The sequence below is a fragment of the Lethenteron reissneri genome, chromosome 34 (genome assembly GCF_015708825.2).
Source record: "Lethenteron reissneri isolate LAM-NWPU_2019-01 chromosome 34, ASM1570882v1, whole genome shotgun sequence".
In the NCBI taxonomy this organism is placed as follows: Eukaryota; Metazoa; Chordata; class Hyperoartia; order Petromyzontiformes; family Petromyzontidae; genus Lethenteron; species Lethenteron reissneri.
In genome coordinates, this window is record NC_083812.1 from 7400252 (window position 1) to 7424289 (window position 24038).

At 39.7% G+C, this 24038-nt stretch overlaps 1 protein-coding gene across 1 annotated transcript in view; it reads right to left on the reverse strand.

Moving 5' to 3' along the window:
- Nucleotides 1-73: 73 nt before the first annotated feature.
- Nucleotides 74-24038, reverse strand: part of LOC133350491 (deleted in malignant brain tumors 1 protein-like) — a 93704-nt gene continuing 69739 nt past the window's right edge. The window contains exons 28-60 of the mRNA XM_061564831.1: nt 21322-21633; nt 21096-21146; nt 20672-20983; nt 20446-20496; nt 20022-20333; nt 19797-19847; nt 19266-19577; nt 18666-18716; nt 18242-18553; nt 18018-18068; nt 17485-17796; nt 17259-17309; nt 16837-17148; nt 16612-16662; nt 16079-16390; nt 15483-15533; nt 15059-15370; nt 14837-14887; nt 14304-14615; nt 14078-14128; nt 13654-13965; nt 13430-13480; nt 12897-13208; nt 12671-12721; nt 10075-10383; nt 9796-9946; nt 8352-8515; nt 7805-7858; nt 5357-5486; nt 3572-3831; nt 3273-3400; nt 2254-2456; nt 74-1170 (exon numbers count right to left, since the gene is read on the reverse strand). Of these exons, the coding sequence (XP_061420815.1) occupies nt 2292-2456; nt 3273-3400; nt 3572-3831; nt 5357-5486; nt 7805-7858; nt 8352-8515; nt 9796-9946; nt 10075-10383; nt 12671-12721; nt 12897-13208; nt 13430-13480; nt 13654-13965; nt 14078-14128; nt 14304-14615; nt 14837-14887; nt 15059-15370; nt 15483-15533; nt 16079-16390; nt 16612-16662; nt 16837-17148; nt 17259-17309; nt 17485-17796; nt 18018-18068; nt 18242-18553; nt 18666-18716; nt 19266-19577; nt 19797-19847; nt 20022-20333; nt 20446-20496; nt 20672-20983; nt 21096-21146; nt 21322-21633 (5717 nt within the window). The 3' untranslated portion in view covers nt 74-1170; nt 2254-2291. The remainder of the gene's footprint in view (nt 1171-2253; nt 2457-3272; nt 3401-3571; nt 3832-5356; nt 5487-7804; nt 7859-8351; nt 8516-9795; nt 9947-10074; nt 10384-12670; nt 12722-12896; nt 13209-13429; nt 13481-13653; nt 13966-14077; nt 14129-14303; nt 14616-14836; nt 14888-15058; nt 15371-15482; nt 15534-16078; nt 16391-16611; nt 16663-16836; nt 17149-17258; nt 17310-17484; nt 17797-18017; nt 18069-18241; nt 18554-18665; nt 18717-19265; nt 19578-19796; nt 19848-20021; nt 20334-20445; nt 20497-20671; nt 20984-21095; nt 21147-21321; nt 21634-24038) is intronic.

Here is a 24038-nt window from a genome sequence, read left to right on the forward strand (position 1 = left end):
TATTTAACAACTATTTCACTTTTCCATTATTATTTTCCTTGTTTTGCTCCATGGAGACGCGAAGACACACACCGATGTTTTGTATTGCTTTATTCTATATTCATAATACACTGAATTATGTAATTATTATTTAAAACTAATATATTATTTTAATCCTTTTCCCCAATAATCATCGTAAAATCATAGTAAACATATACGTTTCAGATTCAGTGGATGCACTGAACGACAGAATATATTAATTGTGAAATCACACGAGAACAAACTATATCATGCTTGACAAGATTTAAGATGCCTTTACTTCCTCACAAAAACAAATTGCATAAGGAAGTTAGTGAAATATAGTACTTCAAGATTATTTTGAGGTTTAAATTGGGTTAATTAGTAATACATGCTACATTTGCGTACATCTAAGTAATAATTGCATATGGCAATGTTATATATTGCCTCAGAAAAATACTAGAATGGAGTAGCAGTGAAGTGGATCATGTCTGATGTATAATTATTTACTGTGAGAATATGATGCACTGAGTGGATAACATACATTTTATGTAGATAATTTCGTGGTGCCCATTATATGGCGAATGGCTACTTACATGTATTCAAGGTTAATTGTATTATACAATGTAATACGACGCAATGTAAGGTGATATTTGAGTGATTGAGTTATTTTAAATTGGATGGTATCATCTGCATTTGGTTACAGAATTCACATCCGTCACAGCACTGATGAGGAATTTGTAAATTGGGTAGTAGATAAATGGTTTTGACAATGACAGATAATTCTTAGATAATCAAGCATATCGTGCGAAAACAAGGATGTAAATGTCGATTATGTGTCAAACAGGTCTTAACAAACAACTGGTCTACAAGCAGCATCATATATACTTAATGCACACTTTGAAATTGCATGTTTTCAGTATTTTGGTTGATCATGCATTCATTTATTGCTTTAAACCTTTGACCAGTTAGTTGGTTAGTGTGTCAATCGTTAACATTTAGACATGACGCCTTACTAAAACGAGTTTGAGGTGTGCAGCACAACAAGGGCGTGATTGCAATAAGCAGTGTTGTAGAGGGGTACGTTGTAATAGGGAGTGGCGAGTGCACATTCTTTGCTATTCCGTTTGCTGTCCGAGTACTTGATCCACAGCCCCAAGCGACGGAAAATTACTACAGGAACAACACAAAACAAAATTAGAGAAAAGTCCTCATCAAGAAACAACAATATATGCAGGCTATGATCTCTGATCTACTGTGATCAACCTTTTCTTAACACGCACAAGTTAATACATACATAATCGACTTTTTGTTGACATTAGTAACGGCTTTTTCAGGGACAAGACAGCATCAGGCAATTTAGTCTACTTATGAAATATTTTCACGTATTGACTTGCAATCATTAGCAAAAATATCATGTGGTTAATCGAGTGATCTTTAGAAACTAGTTCAGACACTTACACCTACATAACATATAGTGGTGAACATTTTTCGATTTAAAGCTTTCGTGACTGCAGGGATTCATCTTCTTGGTTCTTTCGGTAAAGTCACGTAGAAGGGAAGTAATAAAATAATAAAAATAAAACATAATAAAATCAAATAATTCTCACGACGTTTCGGCTACAACCAAGAAGATGACAATAACATCTCAATCCATAGAGGACCACAGAGCTTGGGGGGTAGGGGGGGGTAATTTGGCACCGGCTAACTGCCCAGATGCTTTCCCGCTCGTCTGTGGTTCCTCTTGCCTCAGGATTCGTTCTCTCTTCGAGAGCGAGTGAATACTGTGCAGTGCATTACAAGTGTAGAGGAGTAGTGGGTGATGTCACGTCACGCTCGCCCTCGGAGAGAGTGGCGTCGCAGAACGTGACGTCAGGATGACCTTGGGGGACGGTGACGTCATGCCTCCGGGGGGGTATTTAAAGGGGGACCTGGGATGTAACCGGGGTTCGTCGGGGGTAGGAGTGGGGACTCGGGGTAGGTGATCCTCACACGAAGCTAGGGGAGGCTACTCTGCCCGACCGGCCGAGGTTGGGGTAGTCCCGGCCCAGGGCAGGGAGGAGAGCCAAGTTAGCTGGGGTTGTAGGGATCACAGTACCCTGCCCCCTGGGGAGTTTTCGGCTAGGGTGGTTTTGGTTCGGCGTAAGCCCTTAATAAACTTGGCGTGAGCCCCTAACGGAACCAGCCTCAGAGGTGTACATTGCGTCGCAACACAAGTTTAAATTATGAATCATTATTATCAGAGCACATACTTACGTGTGCAGTACTGCAGGTGGATGCCACCAATGTTTGTTCTACCCCTGCCGCTGCTGCTGGCTAATCCAGGTGCTGTACTTGGAGATGAAGGTGAACACTCCTGGAGTGCCTGGCTGGGAGCACTGTCGGCCCCAGCTGGCAAGCCCCACCACGTACAACCGCCCATCAGTGTTCAAGCAGGAGATTGCCCCTCCTTTGTTGCCCTGCCATGACAAAAAATAAATACTGTGACACTCCTCTTATCCATGGCCCTATCACTCATAACTTCCATTATCCGTGGACAAGCGCGATATGTGAGAAAATATATTTTGCTAATCGCACCCCCGATTAGCACGGTGTGAAATAAGTTCAACATAAAAACATCTGTGTAACTTTGCAGATGAGTCACCAGGAGGTGTTGGGAAATTCAATCTATAATGTTCATTTAGTCATGCAGAAGTGCTCTGTTTATCCTACTATGTGCATTTTTTTTGCACAGACAAGAGAAGTCATCCAGTAGTAGTGGGAAATTGTACGACATGAATGAGAGAAGTTTAACAGTATTACACTGCATGCAATATTACATAGCAGTTGGGCTCTTTGTGCCAAGAAGGGAAATTATGGCAAAATTCATTAATTGTGAGCATTATGGTGATTCCATTTGAACTAATCTGACCATCCAAAGGAGGTGCGTTTCCAAAATAATTGTTAAATGCGTTTTATATATATCATATTAGAACTTTATATATGTATGCATATTTCATCAAAATAAAGCATATTTTGGCTCGGAGCCATAATGAGATGCTGCTACAAGTCGTGTAATATTGTAAATAAGTGAATACTACATACAGAATGTTTACAAACCGTAAAGTTAACTTTTGATTAACGAACCATCCTTTCAGCACTTCAAAAGGAATATCAATCGTTATAAAATGCTGATATGGAAATAACCTCAAAGTGTGTAGAATTACAAACACAATTACAACACAGTTTTTTGAGCCAAGGGATTTTGGTTAGACAGCATCTAATATGTGACTTACCCAACATGCAGACGGGTGACCTGATACATCAGCACAGAGCATCCTCACATTCACCGATGATCCATAATTCCGCGACGAGGCACAGGTTCTTTGTGGGACGATGCGAACTTCAACACCGCTTGTAAAGGCTGAAAAAGATTAAAATATACACGAGCATTAATTACTGCATGCATAAACAGCACAAAATTAATTAAACGTCTTTCAATTGCACATCTCAAGCCCTGACAGCAAGTCCGGCACTGCAGTTCTCGTGCTGTATGTGTTCAGTTGCAGGTGACATTGACTAAGCGAAGTCTCACCGGGGTAGGAGGTCAAGTAGCAAGCTGTTGTGCTGCTGGGGAAACTGGGGCTGTCTGATGGGACGCAAGCCGGTGAGGCGATATCTGAGATGGGCACACGGCGTGCCAACTCCACCAGTGCCAAGTCATAGTCCTGTGGGAGTGATGTGGAGAATTGCCCGTGTGCGATGATTCTCCGCACGGCGAACTTGTGTAGGAAGCGAACGACACCTCTGACTGGGTACTGGCCCAGCAGAGCCTGCCAACCTTGAACCTGCAGGCTACAACACAGCACTGCATTAGAACACGTAGTAGGTGTTTTCACGCACTCCTAATGCAAGTTTGGTCTTCCATGTTAGACAACGTGTTGATCACATGTTCTCTAAAGCTTGTGCCACGCACTACTGCGGACATCTTCACTTTACCTGCATTCAACTCCTGACCATGCCCGAAGTAGTGCGTGGAAAAAGCTTGAGAGAAGATATGCTTGTTCTCCCTCACGGCAGGTGTTTTGCTCCACGGCAGGAGTGGGGGTGTGTGTATACAGGAATTTCCTGTTTTGAGGTTGAGTTTTGTCACGTGACCAGGAAGTTACGATTTGACAGTCTTTGAGCCACGAGGCTGGCGTCCACCATTACACAGAGTTCAAAATGGAGGCACACATCGCGTCCGAGTGAAGCCAGCTGTAACTGAACATTGTGGGACTTTAAGAAGCATTGTCTGTAAGTTCGTTTATGTTCTTATAATACTGGGAATGCTGTTATAATGTTAGAATAACCGTTATAATGCTGTAAATGCCTTTATAATGCTGTTAGATTGTTATGATAAATACGAGGCCTAAGTAACAACGAAGCCTGCAACTTGCCTTATTGTTAATGTTACTTGTAATTGAAGTCGTGTCAAACTTGTACCCAAGTAACTAGATTGCGATTTTGAGAGCAAGGATGACGAAATGGCTCATCCACAGCTCAGTGTTATATGCAGTGCTGTACATTTGGGGTGCAGTGTGATGATTACACGATGTGCCTTTATTTAACACAGTAGCTTATTCTCTTGTATAGCTGTTCAGTACTAATGTAGGTGCCTGGTCCATCCAGGATCTATTGTTGAGTTTCAGGTTATCTAAGACAATGTTAAGATGCTGTAGTGTTCATTCATTGTATTGATATTTCCAAGTATTAACAAATGCTGTATCTGTGCTGTGTTTTTCCATCAGTTTTACCTCATTCAATTCAATGTATTACGTTTGGAGTCGGATGTTCACCCTGGCTCTGAGGATGCGAGGTTAACTACTCGTATAGCGGTGCAACGCAGCGCACAGCGAGGCTGAGACAATGCTCACCACACAGATTTGACAAAAAGACCACACCTGAAGAACCACATTTTGTTTCTAGCTTTGCCAAGAAAAAAATATATAATACATTTGACACTGCATTTATCAGAGGCTTCTGCTAATTGCAAAGCACAGATTCCATAAATGTGTCCTAAATTGCAATTTGCTGCAACTTATTGATGACAAAGGGAATTTTTGCACGTTTAAATACCAAATTGGATTATAACTAGCGAGTCACCTTATGTCCACAGTGACAGCTGCCACTGCAGAGGAGATGTCCTTTAAAATGTTTGATGTGAGGTAAAGTACACCCCAATGGATAGGGCAGTAAATAATTACAGTGTCCATGACATTTTAACTGTGCTATTCGAAACTATGTGTTACACATATATCAAATATAAAGTAGAGGAGTTATTTGTGCAATAATAATGGTCGTGTACCATACTCTGAATTACAGAAAAGGGGCAAAATACCTGGCATTCTGGGTACAGTGAGCGGCTGTTATCAGCCACCTATCACCGATGAGTGTTGCATCACATGTAACGTTTCCATTGACTAGACTGGCAAGCCAAGGAGTCTGAATGAGAGAGCCCTGGCCACATGCTGAAAAATAAAATAATTAAGAAAGATTGAGTGATGTCAGCAGCAAATACATTAACAATTCAAAGGCCATTCATTAACCATAACCCTTAAATGTCCAGCTACCTCTTAAAATATTAAATTATTGATCTAAATATTGGAAACTTTTCATATTTTACATATCAAAACAAATACAATTGGAAAGTGAGACTTACGATATGAAGGCTTTGGTGTGAATTGTAGCGGGATATGCCATAACACATTAACATGGAGCAAGTGTGACAAGAAAACAGGTCATGTGTTTGAAATGTGATGTTACAGACACATTGAAAAAATTAGCTGCTATCATGAAATACATTTTGAGAGAGAATGTCTACAACCAGCAAGAGCTGTCGTCTGATTTTAAACAAATGGAAAAGCAGGAAACATTATTAAAGTGGTTAAATTTCGATTTAAAGCTTTCGTGACTGCAGGGATTCATCTTCTTGGTTCTTTCGGTAAAGTCACGTAGAAGGGAAGTAATAAAATAATAAAAATAAAACATAATAAAATAAAATAATTCTCACGACGTTTCGGCTACAACGCAAGCAGCCGTCTTCAGGTGAAGAATGAGACACTGCCAAGCTAGGAGCTTATATATAAGCTGCGTTGGAGGTGGAAGAAGAGCGCCTTAACAAAAGAATGTGCATATGAAGAGGAATTTAGCATATTCATGGAAATGCGTAGGAGGTGGGCGGGGGGGTTTCAAAGTCATATTATGCCCATGCATTATGCAGGATCAACAGCACCAAGGGGGGGTGCAGGGATTAGCAGTAACAAAGGAAAGGAATGTTAATGATATGTAGCTGCAGTTACTCAACAACCACGTAGAAAACTAAAGTATAAACTACATAAAAAACTAAAGTATAAATTGCATAGCACCATCAGTATACTTACTATACTCTACAATAAGCTGAGTTACTAACAGCAAGTAATACATTACAATTCTACGTCGTAAAAATTATATAATATGCTTCCATCTAAACTTTATTCTATTGCATCACACGAGCATATACCGTACTATATACCAGAGGTGGGACAAAGTCATTGTTATGCAAGTCCAAGTCGAGTCTGAAGTCATCAAATTCATGACTCGAGTCTGACTCGAGTCCAAGTCACATGACTCGAGTCCACACCTCAGAGGTGGGACAAAGTCATTGTTATGCAAGTCCAAGTCGAGTCTGAAGTCATCAAATTCATGACTCGAGTCTGACTCGAGTCCAAGTCACATGACTCGAGTCCACACATCTGCTATATACTGCCAACATTAAATTATATACTGTATTGCTGTAAACCAACCTATACCTTATACATTTAATATAACACTATGTATTATTCTACCCACCCTAATGTGTGTCGAAATGGTTTATTACGTCCTTCCAATGATTGCTAAGCCAGAATCCATCTTCTCGGTTAAAATTGTCTCTGTGTTTGTATATGTGGATCGCCTCATGAACGAATCTCTCATGATAGCCAGATGGCTTGCATGAATATGCTAAATTCCTCTTCATATGCACATTCTTTTGTTAAGGCGCTCTTCTTCCACCTCCAACGCAGCTTATATATAAGCTCCTAGCTTGGCAGTGTCTCATTCTTCACCTGAAGACGGCTGCTTGCGTTGTAGCCGAAACGTCGTGAGAATTATTTTATTTTATTATGTTTTATTTTTATTATTTTATTACTTCCCTTCTACGTGACTTTACCGAAAGAAACAAGAAGATTATTAAAGTGTTTTTAAAAATGTATGAGTATGGTTCTACATAGAGAAATTATCATCGAAAAGGGAAGAAGAAGATCAGTTCGTGGAACAATGTGTGTGGTGCTGAATATCATAAATAGTGGAAAGTATCTGTCATAGGCATCAACGCTCAGTTATGAGGATGACACTAGATTGATTATATTGACCATGAAGCTTATGTTCGTCTAAGACAAGAGCTGCATTGCCACCTGAATTACAACCATAGACTAATTGCACCTGACAATTTGTTATTTACCCTTTTATCTGGCAACAAAACTGACACCTTTTTTACAAGGAGTCATGTTTGCATTGACCACAATACCTGCGGTCGGAATGCAAAAAAAAACACAACTCTGATAATGTATGCACTGTCCTTGAAATTGATTGGTCCACACCCGAGCCAGCTTTTCTAAGAGCCTAGTCTCACATTGTGTTGGACCAAATGACACCAAAAAAACAATTATATTTTGCTACTGGCAAAGGAGGTTCCAATGGTGTAATGGCACCTGTATATATTATCTGTGCAGACTGATATTGTTACAATTATATGCAATAAAGAGCGTACCACGAATGGGATCCAATGGTGTCACGGACGTATATGTCACTTGAAAACCCCTTCCTAGAATCAGACAACAAAATAAGAATAACAAATAAATAAAAAAACATGCAAACATATACACACCTGCAAATGAAAACAGTGAATATGTACAAACTGGATATGTAACAAGGCATTTATTGAAATAGATCAATTGTTTATGTACATTCTATAAAATGACAATCATGCTGCATTTATTCTACTTGAGCAAACAAAAATGCAGAAATAATAATAAACAATACAAACAAGACTAATCATGGGATAAAACAAATTGGTTCTTAAATCGACTTTTGACCCCGAATCATGACAATTGATTAATCTGCTGGGGGAGAGGGAGTGAATTATAAAGGCCTGGTGTACATCGATACATTTTATAAAGCAGTCGGTGTGTAGCTTTCACATGCGAAAAATTCCATTGTGTCCTACCAATGGGGTCATAATTTTCATTGAAATAATTTACGCAGTCACAGTGAATAACATCAAGTGCCAAAAATGTGGAAAATGTTACGGTACAAACCTGCCAATACTTGTTGCTTAGTCCAAACCAAAGTTATGTTTGAGTAGAGAGATCTGATTGCAGGTGGGACATCTGATCCACAGAATGTTGCCAATTTAGTGTCAGGGGTTGTGATGTTTCCATCGTAAATGTCCACACGTTCATTCAAGCAGTCACTGGATAGACTACAACACAAATACAAGTAAACTCAGACAGATATCCACCATTTAGCCTAATAGGCTATAGAGGCAAATGCGAATAGCGAGCACAGACTGGTGCGGGAATTGCACAGAAACTGGAGAACACGACTCAGTGCTGATGTTTACATGCCATGCCAGTTGCTCATTTAAGGCCAAATTGATCTATGGGAGGTCTGAGACAAGTTCAGATATCGCGCATAGTTGTTGGATGTTTGACATATAGTTGAAGTCTTTGCTTCATGCTCAATTCACCACTAATTAAAACGTTCTCAAATGTCTATGAACATCTTAATACCTGTATTATTTTCAGACAAGGTGAAGCCCTATTTTTTTTTACAAATCACTTGATTCATTTATCTATTTTGCGTATCACTATGTTAGTTTTTGGAATTATGATGGCCAATTCTAAGAAAAAACTGAACCATTCTGCCACTGCTTATGGCACAATTTTGGAGTGGCCCAAAGTGAGTGTGGTTTAGTGGATTTTATTTTCTGGAATAATGCAGAATCTCATCAGCAATCCCCCAGATACTGATAGGCTCTGAAAAAAAATTGTAGAATGGGGCTCCGCACATAGGGTTCCACCAATTTGGTATAATGTTTGGGCGAAAATTGGAACGGTACATTAATTAGTTGGAATCCATTTTTCAGCAAATCCGTGTGACAGAATTATGAAAACGTACAGAAACAAACTCCACATGCATCAGGCCTTTCATATAAAATCTTTCTTTCAACTTCTCAGTGTTTTCAAGACACAACTCAATCGATAAGCCCTATTTCTGATCTGAAGCCCCAATGTGTGAAATGCAGAACCTATTTTTCTGTTAAAATGTCATTTCAAAATGTCATTTTAACAAGGGAAGTTGGAGTTTAGTATTTATTGTTAGAAAAGTTCCAGTGGAAAAAAAAATACTGTAAAAATATACAATAAAGAAGTACATTCTTCTAAATTGTAAAACGGTGTGAATCCAAGTAATGTTATTTAATTAACAAGAAACGATCGCTGAGCATGAGAATGCTGTTTTTCAATTCAGGGTTCAATTCAAAGCTCTGCACTGATAGATTTAACAATCCATTGCTCAACTGAAATATGTTGGCGACCTGCAGCCCCACACCTACAATATTTTGTATGCACTGGTGGCCTTCCATCCAAATGTTAACCAGGCTCAACCCTGAGTCGCTTCCAAGATGTGCAAGAGAACGGGCATGTACATAGTATTTTAGCCATAGGAAAACGTGACATTTGGGGTGTATTGTATACAAACCTAAACAAGGTAAACTGAAGAAGTATAACTTTGCCAGGAGATGCTTTTATCATCCAGGTGTAAGGGGTACTCGCACCACACTGGCTGCCAAAGTTACTTGAAAGAATGCTTCCATTTGCATTACTAAGATCTGTAGAGCACCAGCGATTGGCTGTTGACAAACGCGGAAAAGATTACGATCATTACTGAATGACACCGAAATAATACAACATGCAAATTAAGTTATCACATTACGAACATTTAGTTAAATTCTAGTGAAAGATTTAGCAACATACACACCACTGCAAATGACACCAGCATCTTCAATGTGGCTACAGTCATGCTGCCCCCATGGGCGATGAGAACATGATCCCAGGGAGGATTCAGAACCAGTGCATCTGACATCATCCAGCCATATGGTGCCATTGCCCTGACCAAAGTAGGCAACTTGTGGGGCAGAAATAGCAGCCCCACAACCGAGCATGTGACAGACGACCTGGGCATCATTCATATCCCAATAATCATCACAGACCGTGCCCCAGGAGCTAGCATAGAGGACCTCAACTCTGCCTTGACATGGGCTTCCTCCAACCAGGCGAATGGTTGAATCTGGAGTAAACATAATGCATAAAAGTTATTGTTTAGAAAACATGTCAACGAGCCACGATGTACGTTGAACTGATTTCGTACGATACGTAGCCAACCGTCATACAATTAGTTTTTTTTATCTCGAACAAACATTTAACCCCAACAATTTTGACACCATTTTATTGATGTTGATGTTACCTAATGATAACACGCAGACGATCCAAAGGTTAACATCGTGTTTTTTTCTTTATAAAACCAACCGAGCATCAAAACTATATGAACCTAAATCTCAAACGTGATATTGCATAATTTTACTTGGAAGGAGTCATGTACCCTCTGTCATGTGACCATATTCGACCGAAGGTAAACAGCTCTTTGCTATAGAGCAGAAATGCAATGATCTGTGAATCCCTGTAAATCACAGATTATTGGTGATTTGTGACTGCTCCTGGAATCCGTGGAATACCGTGGCAAATAAAAAATGCTACGTGCACTGCGAACCACGTTCTACCAAAGCGACAAGAGCTAACGTGGAACTGCAGGGGCAGAGCTGCAGGGAAATGAGATTTTAGCAAAACATTATTCAGCGACATTTTAGTTTTACATCTGTAGAAACTAGTCGTGCTGGATGTGATTTTTTTTTTTAGGAGAAAATATTTGTTTGCATTTCTTAATCTTGGATTTGAGGTCTGAAAAATGCAAAAAAAATTCTATACCATACGCTCATGATCGATTTGCATCAGTTGGGTCTTATTAAATGTTGCAACCCACAAATTTACAGAAGATTAATTGGAGCCGCTAGTCATGTGCCGTGCTTGCACTGTAATCCATATTTTATTTTGAGTATTTGTAGAATCACGTGGTTCTTTCATCACACAACCCACACCACACCGCATTGGCGCGAAAATATTTTCTTTGAATGTTGGTGGGGCACCGATGACAAGATCTGCAATTATTTCCCCCCAAACCAACGTGGATTATTGGATTCCTGCTGTATTCTGCATTTTATGTATAATTTGACATCATAAACCATTAAATATAATGACCAGAATAGGATATCTTAATAAGCACATTTCACTGGGATTTTAGAATACAAATTTAAAGCAGGGCTTTTAATTGCATATAATTTTAAGTGATATTATACAGACACTATTTAAAATTATAGGTGAATAAGAACTTAACCAAAATAAAGGAAGATGGTCATGGATTGTCAAATAACCCAATAATTGACATGGCAAAGGGAAGCCTTTATCCAGCAGTGGATTGAGAATGGCCATACATTATTCAATTATTATGCATGATGTTGACAATGATAAACAGAAATCTGGCTGCTAATGATGTTTCATGGGTGCTTTTTCTTACAGATATGACGTATACTTCCAATTATAACCAACTTTTGATTTAAAAATGAATAAATTTGCATATACATTTATTGACAAATGCATTCTCTACCCTTCTATCTGGCAACAAAACTGACACCTTTTTACAAGGAGTCATGTTTGCATAGACCGCAATACCTGCAGTCATAAATACAAACAAAAGACATAACTCTTTATGACTGCAGGTATTGCGGTCTATGCAAACATGACTCCTTGTAAAAAGGTGTCAGTTTTGTTGCCAGATAGAAGGGTAAAGAACCAATTATCATATTTTTACTGGCAAATGAGGTCCCCATAGTGTAAATGCATTCTCGTCAATAGGTTGAGTTTTCAGCTGCCCTGCAGTGGGTGATGTGCTTTTAGAACTGTAACCAATAAAGCGAATGTTAAAATGTGTTTCCCTTTAGCTGAGCTACAGACAGTGCAATTAATATATACAGTACCAAATATATCCCAAACTTTGACACATTTTTAGAACTTAAAGTTTTAACATATTTTGAGATGTACACACCACGGAAAATGACACGAGCATCTTCACCATGACCACAGTTGTGTTGCCCCCATGGCAGATGAGGACAATTTCATAGAGAGGACTACGACCCATTGCATCTGACATCATCCAGCCAGATGGTGCTATTGCCCTGACCAAAGTAGGCATTTGATGGGGCAGAAAAAGGAGCTCCACAGCCGACCATGCGACAGATAACCTGGGCATCATTGATGTCCCAGAAATCATCACAAACCATTCGCCAGGAACCAGCATAGAGGACCTCCACTCTGCCTTGACATGGGCCTACTCCTCCAACCAGGCGAATCGCTGATTCTCGAGAAATTGTAGAAAGTCAATATATCACTCGTGCTACCATTTGGAACCAAACTTTCATTGCAGGACGTATCAATTTTACATCAATTTAAAAGTCTAAACTCACCAATTGGTTGAGATGTCGCCTGCCTTGTAGTGGGTGATGAGCTTGCTTGACCTGTAACCAATGAAGTAAATGTTAAAATGTATTTTCCTTTATCTGAAGTATGGCCAGTGAAATTAATATATACAGTACTATTTAAAATAAACTTGTCATTGTAATATAACCTTTTTATATTGGAAGCATATTAGCACTTAAAGTTTGAACGAAACATATTTTGAGATGTACACACCACTGCAAATGACACCAGCATCTTCACCATGACCACAGTTGTGTTGCCCGAATGGCAGATGAGGACAATTTCCTAAAGAGGACTCCAACCCATTGCATGTCACATCATCCAGCCAGATGGTGCCAATGCCCTGACCAAAGTAGGCATTTGATGGGGCAGAAAGAGCAGCTCCACAGCCGACCTTTCGGCAGACAACCTGGGCATCATTGATGTCCCAGAAATCATCACAGACCGTGCCCCAGGAACCAGCGTAGAGGACCTCCACTCTGCCTTGACATGAGCTTCCTCCTCCAACTAGGCGAATGGCTGTCTCTGTGGATTAAATAAATGTACACTGAATTAATTGGCAAGCTTCACTATATACCATTGTGAGATTGTTATGCTTATTCTTTCCTAACTTTGATGATTTGAAAGTCAACCTTTTTAAAATGTGTTTTTGTTTTGCATGTTACGTAGACCTCCATTTACAACCATCTTTTGATTTGAAAAATTTATGAATTTGCATCGCCATTTATTGACAAATATATACTCACCAGGAGCTTGAGTTGTTGGCTGCCTTGTCGTGGTTGACGCACTTGTTTGAGCTGTAACCAATTAAGAATGCTCATTTTAAAAGTTGTATTTAATTTATCAACAAAAGTAAACAACTGAATTAACATTTTGTAATTCATATAATATACAGCAAAACATTACCATTTAATATTAGAAAAAATAACATTTGGAACTTTTATTAAAATATATTTTGAGAAGTACACACCGCTGCAAATGACACTAGCATCTTCACTGTGGCTACAGTCATGCTGTCCCCATGGGCGATGAGAACATGGTCCCAGAAAGGATTCAGAACCATTGCATCTGACATCATCCAGCCAGATGGTGCCATTGCCCAGACCAAAGAAGGCATTTGATGGGGCAGAAAGAGGAGCTCCACAGCCGACCATGCGACAGACAACCTGGGCATCATTGATGTCCCAGAAATCATCACAGACCGTGCCCCAGGAACCAGCATAGAGGACCTCCACTCTGCCTTGACATGAGCTTCCTCCTCCAACCAGGCGAATCGCTGATTCTGGAGAGAAAGAGATTGTAGAAAGTCAATATATCACACATGCTACCATTTGGAACCAAACTTTCATTGCAGGACGTACCAATTTTACATCAATTCAAAAGTCTAAACTTACCAATCGGTTGAGATGTCGGTTGCTTTATAGTCGGTGATGAGCTTGTTTGAGCTGTAACCAATGAAGTGAATATTAAAATGTGTTTTCCATTATCTGAGATATAGCCAGTGAAATTCATATATACAGTACTATTTATAATAAACTTTTAATTGTAATATAACCTTTTTATTTTGGAAACATTTTAGCACTTAAAGTTTGAACGAAACATATTTTGAGATGTACACACCACTGCAAATGACACCAGCATCTTCACCATGACCACAGTTGTGTTGCCCCCATGGCAGATGAGGACAATTTCCTAAAGAGGACTCCAACCCATTGCATGTCACATCATCCAGCCAGATGGTGCCAATGCCCTGACCAAAGTAGGCATTTGATGGGGCAGAAAGAGCAGCTCCACAGCCGACCTTTCGGCAGACAACCTGGGCATCATTGATGTCCCAGAAATCATCACAGACCGTGCCCCAGGAACCAGCGTAGAGGACCTCCACTCTGCCTTGACATGAGCTTCCTCCTCCAACCAGGCGAATGGCTGTCTCTGTGGATTAAATAAATGTACACTTAATTAATTGGCAAGCTTCACTATATACCATTGTAAGATTGTTATGTTTATTCTTTCCTAACTTTGATTATTTGAAAGTCAACCTTTTTAAAATGTGTTTTTGTTTTGCATGTTACGTAGACCTCCATTTACAACCATCTTTTGATTTGAAAAATTTATGAATTTGCATCGCCATTTATTGACAAATATATACTCACCAGGAGCTTGAGTTGTTGGCTGCCTTGTCGTGGTTGATGCACTTGTTTGCGCTGTAACCAATTAAGATTTCTCACTTTAAAAGTTGTATTTAATTTATCAACAAAGGTAAAAAAACTGAATGAACATTTTGTAATTCATATAATATACAGCAAAACATTACCATTTAATATTAGAAAAAATAACATTTGGAACTTTTAAAATATATTTTGAGAAGTACACACCGCTGCAAATGACACTAGCATCTTCACTGTGGCTACAGTCATGCTGTCCCCATGGGCGATGAGAACATGGTCCCAGAAAGGGTTCAGAACCATTGCATCTGACATCATCCAGCCAGATGGTGCCATTGCCCAGACCAAAGAAGGCATTTGATGGGGCAGAAAGAGGAGCTCCACAGCCGACCATGCGACAGACAACCTGGGCATCATTGATGTCCCAGAAATCATCACAGACCGTGCCCCAGGAACCAGCATAGAGGACCTCCACTCTGCCTTGACATGAGCTTCCTCCTCCAACCAGGCGAATCGCTGATTCTAGAGAGAAAGTGATAGTAGAAAATCAAAATATCACACATGCTACCATTTGGAACCAAACTTTCATTGCAGGACGTTTCATTTTTACATAAATTCAAAAGTATAAACTCACCAATCGGTTGAGATGTCGGCTGCCTTGTAGTGGGTGATGAGCTTGTTTGAGCTGTAACCAATAAAGTGAATGTTAAAATGTGTTTCCTTCATCTGAGGTTAAGAAAATCCAAATCAAATTTATACCACCTTTATGGGGAGAATTTAAGTTAGTTTTCTCTCTCTCTGTCTCTGTGTTGTCTCTCTCTGCTTGTGTGTCTGTCTATGTGTCTCCGTGTTGTGTCTTGTCTCTCTCTCTCAAATTTCACACTTCCAAATTAGCACTCTTTGGAAGAACGTAATCAACCAGGTAGGGTGTTGACTATTATGTTAGCCGACTCTCTGTGTTGTATTGCATTATATTTCTAAGTTTATTAGGTTTGTTTTTTCTCATTCATTCGTACCTGATGATGATTGCTTGTGTTACAATCTAAACGTCGAATTATATTATTTAATTTATTTTCTTTCACCTGACTTTACCGAAAGAACCAAAAAGTAATGCTATTCACATATACAGTACTATATTTAATAAACTCCGTCATCGTAATGTTACCTTTATATATTAGACGCATTTTTGCACATAAAGCGTTAAACAAACATATTTTGAGAAGTACACACCACTGCAAATGACACCAGCATCTTCACCATGAACACAGTTGTGTTGCCCCCATGGCAGGTGAGGACAATTTCCTAAAGAGGACTCCAACCCATTGCATGTCACATCATCCAGCCAGATGGTGCCATTGCCCTGACCAAAGTAGGCATTTGATTGGGCAGAAAGAGCAGTTCCACAGCCAAGCTTTCGGCAGACGACCTGGGCATCATTGATGTCCCAGTCATCATCACAGACCGTGCCCCAGGACCCAGAATAGAGGACCTCCACTCTGCCTTGACATGAGCTTCCTCCTCCAACCAGGCGAATGGCTGTCTCTGTGGATTAAATAAATGTACACTGAATTAATTGGCAAGCTTCACTATATACCATTGTGAGATTATTATGCTTATTGTTTCCTAACTTTGATGATTTAAAAGTCAACCTTTTTAAAATGTGTTTATGTTTTGCATGTTATGTAGACCTCCATTTATAACCATCTTTTGATTTGAAAAATGTATGAATTTGCATCGCCATTTATTGACAAATATATACTCACCAGGAGCTTGAGTTGTTGGCTGTCTTGTCGTGGTTGATGCACTTGTTTGAGCTGTAACCAATTAAGATTTCTCACTTTAAAAGTTGTATTTAATTTATCAACAATGGTAAAAAAACTGAATGAACATTTTGTAATTCATATAATATACAGCAAAACATTACCATTTAATATTAGAAAAAATAACATTTGGAACTTTTATTAAAATATATTTTGAGAAGTACACACCGCTGCAAATGACACTAGCATCTTCACTGTGGCTACAGTCATGCTGTCCCCATGGGCGATGAGAACATGGTCCCAGAAAGGATTCAGAACCATTGCATCTGACATCATCCAGCCAGATGGTGCCATTGCCCAGACCAAAGAAGGCATTTGATGGGGCAGAAAGAGGAGCTCCACAGCCGACCATGCGACAGACAACCTGGGCATCATTGATGTCCCAGAAATCATCACAGACCGTGCCCCAGGAACCAGCATAGAGGACCTCCACTCTGCCTTGACATGAGCTTCCTCCTCCAACCAGGCGAATCGCTGATTCTGGAGAGAAAGTGATTGTAGAAAGTCAATATATCACACATGCTACCATTTGGAACCAAACTTTCATTGCAGGACGTACCAATTTTACATCAATTCAAGTCTAAACTTACCAATCGGTTGAGATGTCGGCTGCTTTATAGTCGGTGATGAGCTTGTTTGAGCTGTAACCAATGAAGTGAATATTAAAATGTGTTTTCCATTATCTGAGATATAGCCAGTGAAATTCATATATACAGTACTATTTATAATAAACTTTTAATTGTAATATAACCTTTTTATTTTGGAAACATTTTAGCACTTAAAGTTTGAACGAAACATATTTTGAGATGTACACACCACTGCAAATGACACCAGCATCTTCACCATGACCACAGTTGTGTTGCCCCCATGGCAGATGAGGACAATTTCCTAAAGAGGACTCCAACCCATTGCATGTCACATCATCCAGCCAGATGGTGCCAATGCCCTGACCAAAGTAGGCATTTGATGGGGCAGAAAGAGCAGCTCCACAGCCAACCTTTCGGCAGACAACCTGGGCATCATTGATGTCCCAGAAATCATCACAGACCGTGCCCCAGGAACCAGCGTAGAGGACCTCCACTCGGCCTTGACATGAGCTTCCTCCTCCAACCAGGCGAATGGCTGTCTCTGTGGATTAAATAAATGTACACTTAATTAATAGGCAAGCTTCACTATATACCATTGTAAGATTGTTATGTTTATTCTTTCCTAACTTTGATGATTTGAAAGTCAACCTTTTTAAAATGTGTTTTTGTTTTGCATGTTACGTAGACCTCCATTTACAACCATCTTTTGATTTGAAAAATGCATGAATTTGCATCGCCATTTATTGACAAATATATACTCACCAGGAGCTTGAGTTGTTGGCTGCCTTGTCGTGGTTGATGCACTTGTTTGAGCTGTAACCAATTAAGATTTCTCACTTTAAAAGTTGTATTTAATTTATCAACAAGGTAAAAAAACTGAATGAACATTTTGTAATTCATATAATATACAGCAAAACATTACCATTTAATATTAGAAAAAATAACATTTGGAACTTTTATTAAAATATATTTTGAGAAGTACACACCGCTGCAAATGACACTAGCATCTTCACTGTGGCTACAGTCATGCTGTCCCCATGGGCGATGAGAACATGGTCCCAGAAAGGGTTCAGAACCATTGCATCTGACATCATCCAGCCAGATGGTGCCATTGCCCAGACCAAAGAAGGCATTTGATGGGGCAGAAAGAGGAGCTCCACAGCCGACCATGCGACAGACAACCTGGGCATCATTGATGTCCCAGAAATCATCACAGACCGTGCCCCAGGAACCAGCATAGAGGACCTCCACTCTGCCTTGACATGAGCTTCCTCCTCCAACCAGGCGAATCGCTGATTCTAGAGAGACAGTGATAGTAGAAAATCAATATATCACACATGCTACCATTTGGAACCAAACTTTCATTGCACGACGTATCAATTTTACATCAATTCAAAAGTCTAAACTCACCCATTGGTTGAGATGTCGGCTGCCTTGTAGTGGGTGATGAGCTTGTTTGAGCTGTAACCAATAAAGTGAATGTTAAAATGTGTTTCCTTCATCTGAGGTTAAGAAAATCCAAATCAAATTTATACCACCTTTATGGGGAGAATTTAAGTTAGTTTTCTCTCTCTCTCTCTGTCTCTGTGTTGTCTCTCTCTGCTTGTGTGTCTGTCTATGTGTCTCCGTGTTGTGTCTTGTCTCTCTCTCTCAAATTTCACACTTCCAAATTAGCACTCTTTGGAAGAACGTAATCAACCAGGTAGGGCGTTGACTATTATGTTAGCCGACTCTCTGTGTTGTATTGCATTATATTTCTAAGTTTATTAGGTTTGTTTTTTCTCATTCATTCGTACCTGATGATGATTGCTTGTGTTACAATCTAAACGTCGAATTATATTATTTAATTTATTTTCTTTCACCTGACTTTACCGAAATAACCAAAAAGTAATGCTATTCATATATACAGTACTATATTTAATAAAGTCTGTCATCGTAATGTTACCTTTATATATTAGACGCATTTTAGCACATAAAGCGTTAAACAAACATATTTTGAGAAGTACACACCACTGCAAATGACACCAGCATCTTCACCATGAACACAGTTGTGTTGCCCCCATGGCAGGTGAGGACAATTTCCTAAAGAGGACTCCGACCCATTGCATGTCACATCATCCATCCAGATGGTGCCATTGCCCTGACCAAAGTAGGCATTTGATTGGGCAGAAAGAGCAGTTCCACAGCCAAGCTTTCGGCAGACGACCTGGGCATCATTGATGTTCCAGCCATCATCACAGACCGTGCCCCAGGACCCAGAATAGAGGACCTCCACTCTGCCTTGACATGGGCCTACTCCTCCAACCAGACGAATGGCTGTCTCTGTGGATTAAAGAAATGTACACTGAATAAATTGCCAAGCTTCACTATATACCATTGTGAAATTCTTATGTTTATTCTTTCCTAACTTTGATGATTTGAAAGTCAACCTTTAAAATGTGTTTTTGTTATGCATGTTACATCGACCTCCATTTACAACCATCTTTTGATTTGAAAAATGTATTAATTTGTATCGCCATTTATTGACAAATTTATACTCACCAGGGGCTTGAGTTGTTGGCTGCCTTGTCGTTGTTGATGCACTTGTTTGAGCTGTAACCAATTAAGATTTCTCACTTTAAAAGTAGTATTTAATTTACCGACAAACGTAAAAAAAACTGAATTAACATTTTGTCATCAATATAATATACAGCAAATCATTATCATTTAATATTAGAAAAATAACATTTGGAACTTTTATTAAAATATATTTTGAGAAGTACACACCGCTGCAAAGGACGCTAGCATCTTCACTGTGGCTACAGTCATGTTGTCCCCATGGGCGATGAGAGCATGGTCCCAGAAAGGATTCAGAACCATTGCATCTGACGTCATCCAGCCAGATGGTGCCATTGCCCTGACCAAAGTGGGCATTTGATGGGGCAGAAAGAGCAACTCCACAACCAACCATGCGACAGACAACCTGGGCATCATTGATGTCCCATAAATCATCACAGACCGTGCCCCAGGAACCAGCATAGAGGACCTCCACTCTGCCTTGACATGAGCTTCCTCCTCCAACCAGGCGAATCGCTGATTCTAGAGAGACAGTGATAGTAGAAAATCAATATATCACACATGCTACCATTTGGAACCAAACTTTCATTGCAGGACGTATCAATTTTACATCAATTCAAAAGTCTAAACTCACCCATTGGTTGAGATGTCGGCTGCCTTGTAGTGGGTGATGAGCTTGTTTGAGCTGTAACCAATAAAGTGAATGTTAAAATGTGTTTTTCATTTTCTGAGATATGGCCAATGAAATTCATATATACAGTACTATTTATAATAAACTAGTCATTGTAATATGACCTTTTTATATTGGAAACATATTAGCACTTAAAGTTTTAACGAAACATATTTCGAGATGTACACACCACTGCAAATGACACCAGCATCTTCACCATGACCACAGTTGTGTTGCCCCCATGGCAGATGAGGACAATTTCCTAAAGAGGACTCCAACCCATTGCATGTCACATCATCCAGCCAGATGGTGCCAATGCCCTGACCAAAGTAGGCATTTGATGGGGCAGAAAGAGCAGCTCCACAGCCGACCATGCGACAGACAACCTGGGCATCATTGATGTCCCAGAAATCATCACAGACCGTGCCCCAGGAACCAGCATAGAGGACCTCCACTCTGCCTTGACATGAGCTTCCTCCTCCAACCAGGCGAATCGCTGATTCTAGAGAGACAGTGATAGTAGAAAATCAATATATCACACATGCTACCATTTGGAACCAAACTTTCATTGCAGGACGTATCAATTTTACATCAATTCAAAAGTCTAAACTCACCCATTGGTTGAGATGTCGGCTGCCTTGTAGTGGGTGATGAGCTTGTTTGAGCTGTAACCAATAAAGTGAATGTTAAAATGTGTTTTTCATTTTCTGAGATATGGCCAATGAAATGCATATATACAGTACTATTTATAATAAACTAGTCATTGTAATATGACCTTTTTATATTGGAAACATATTAGCACTTAAAGTTTTAACGAAACATATTTCGAGATGTACACACCACTGCAAATGACACCAGCATCTTCACCATGACCACAGTTGTGTTGCCCCCATGGCAGATGAGGACAATTTCCTAAAGAGGACTCCAACCCATTGCATGTCACATCATCCAGCCAGATGGTGCCAATGCCCTGACCAAAGTAGGCATTTGATGGGGCAGAAAGAGCAGCTCCACAGCCGACCATGCGACAGACAACCTGGGCATCATTGATGTCCCAGAAATCATCACAGACCGTGCCCCAGGAACCAGCATAGAGGACCTCCACTCTGCCTTGACATGAGCTTCCTCCTCCAACCAGGCGAATGGCTGATTCTGGAGAGAAAGTGTGAAATGCATTAAAATAATTGTCACCTCAATACACTCATTAATAATATGTTAATATACTTATTAAAAATGTAGTAGTTTGGTTCTCACATCACATGTATTTAATATACAAATACAGGAATTCCTTGCCCATCGCGTTTTGATAAAAATGTGCGTTATTCTGAAATACACGGTTTACCAAATGAGGTATGTTTTTCGGACCACAATGTTGGGGTTTCATCTATTCTCATCTTCGTGTTGACAAGTAATACTGTGAGAGTGCTGAATCTGTTGAAAGGTGTGAATTGGACTGAGAACGATTCATTTACAACGTATACAGTGTATACTTTTTATGTTTTCGTGTGATAATGTAACACTCAACACGCATAATGGCACAATGCAAATGTTCACACATTGCATCGAGCTGCTCCTTCGTAGAAGACGTTAGTTATTCAGACAACTAGGTGGTGAATCATGAACGTTCAAGTGACAATATTAGGGGCGATCTTTGAGCTGGGAATTCAGTGCTAGGGAGTGGGTAGAGTAATGGAGAGGAATTTTGTGTTGAGGTGTGATTGAAAAATAATGAGTGTACCCACACAAAAAATAGAGACTCGGTATCTTTTTTCAAGGGCGGAAATCATATAGAATTAGTTAAAGAAGGAGCGGGTGGTCATTTAAAACTCAGTAACACAAACCAAATGTTCCCATAAGGTTTATTATTTATCGAGCACTGTTTTTCCCAACACGTAACTCTGAGCAAGTTCTGACTGGACAATGTCATGATTTAGTGTCATTAATCATTACGCTGTCTTTATTGATTTTTATAATGTTGAGGTTTTGTGCAAAACTAGTTACAAATATTGATTTAAAGCTTTCGTGACTGCAGTGATTCATATTCTTGGTTCTTTCGAATAGAATGCGGTGACTTTCCAACCGCGGTGACTTTTAGACCACATTCCATTCTCTTCTCCCCCCTCCTCTTTTCCGAACATAGATGGACTCGTCCATCTGACCAACTGGCAAATCGCTGTTCATGGTGCTGACGTTAGAAAAAAAACCGCCACTTTTTTCAAATGTTTCACACCTGATGATGATTGCTTGTGTTGCAATCGAAACGTCGTGATAATTTAATTGTTTTATTTTCATTATTTTATTATTTCCCTTCTACGTGACTTTACCGAAAGACCCAAGGAATATGAATCCCTGCAGTCACGAAAGCTTTAAATCGAAATTTAAGTCATACACTATTTAACTGCATGCCTTTACAGCTCACCATACGCCGGTGGTGATTAACTGTGAGCAAAAAATCTTGACTTAAAGCTTTCGTGACTGCAGGAATTCATATTCTTTTGGTCTTTCGGTAAAGTCACGTAGATAGGTTGAAAGAAAACTAAAAACTACGACGTTTTGATCACAACACAAGCCAACAGGTATTGCGATTTTTTGCACCCAAAAACGGCCGGATGTGCATGCATTGTGTGCATGTGCATCACGCATGCCCGTCATGCATGCAAATTATTATGGTGATTAACTGTGCATAACCCAACCAATAATAGAGATCCATTGCAATTTAAAGGATTACATTAACCCTCTCCCTTCTTTTCTTTGCACCCGATTGGCTCACAAGTGACAACATCACATGTATCCTTCTATTTAAGCGAAAAAGAGGATGCATCCGCAACTCTGGCTGTCGCCTGATGAGACTGGTTGTAATTACCAACGGAATTTTGTACTCGAATGGTAAATGTTGTGGGTTTACTCTTCAACACCGGTGTGCTGAACTAGTAACACATCCTTGGTTTTTTCCCTTCTACGTGACTTTACCGAAAGAACCAAGAATATGAATCCCTGCAGTCACGAAAGTTTTAAATCAAAATAGTAACACATCGTTTTGTTTTTGCAACAAGCCTTACGAATTGTCTGTGTAAGGTGGAGGTGGGTGTAACAAAACATTTATAATAATTGGTTCTTTACCCTTCTATCTGGCAACAAAACTGACACCTTTTTGCAAGGAGTCATGTTTGCATAGACCGCAATACCTGCAGTCATAAATACAAACAAAAGACATAACTCTGATAATGTGCACTGTCCTTGAAGTTGATTGGTCCACACCCGAGACAGCTTTCCTTCGAGCCTAGTCTCATATGGGTTGGACCAGATGACGCCAAAAGGCGCACAACTCAAGGACAATGCACCATCAGAGTATGAGAGCTCGGGGCAAGCATCTACACTATGGGGACCTCATTTGCCAGTAAAAATATGATAATTGGTTCTTTACCCTTCTATCTGGCAACAAAACTGACACCTTTTTGCAAGGAGTCATGTTTGCATAGACCGCAATACCTGCAGTCATAAATACAAACAAAAGACATAACTCTGATAATGTGCACTGTCCTTGAAGTTGATTGGTC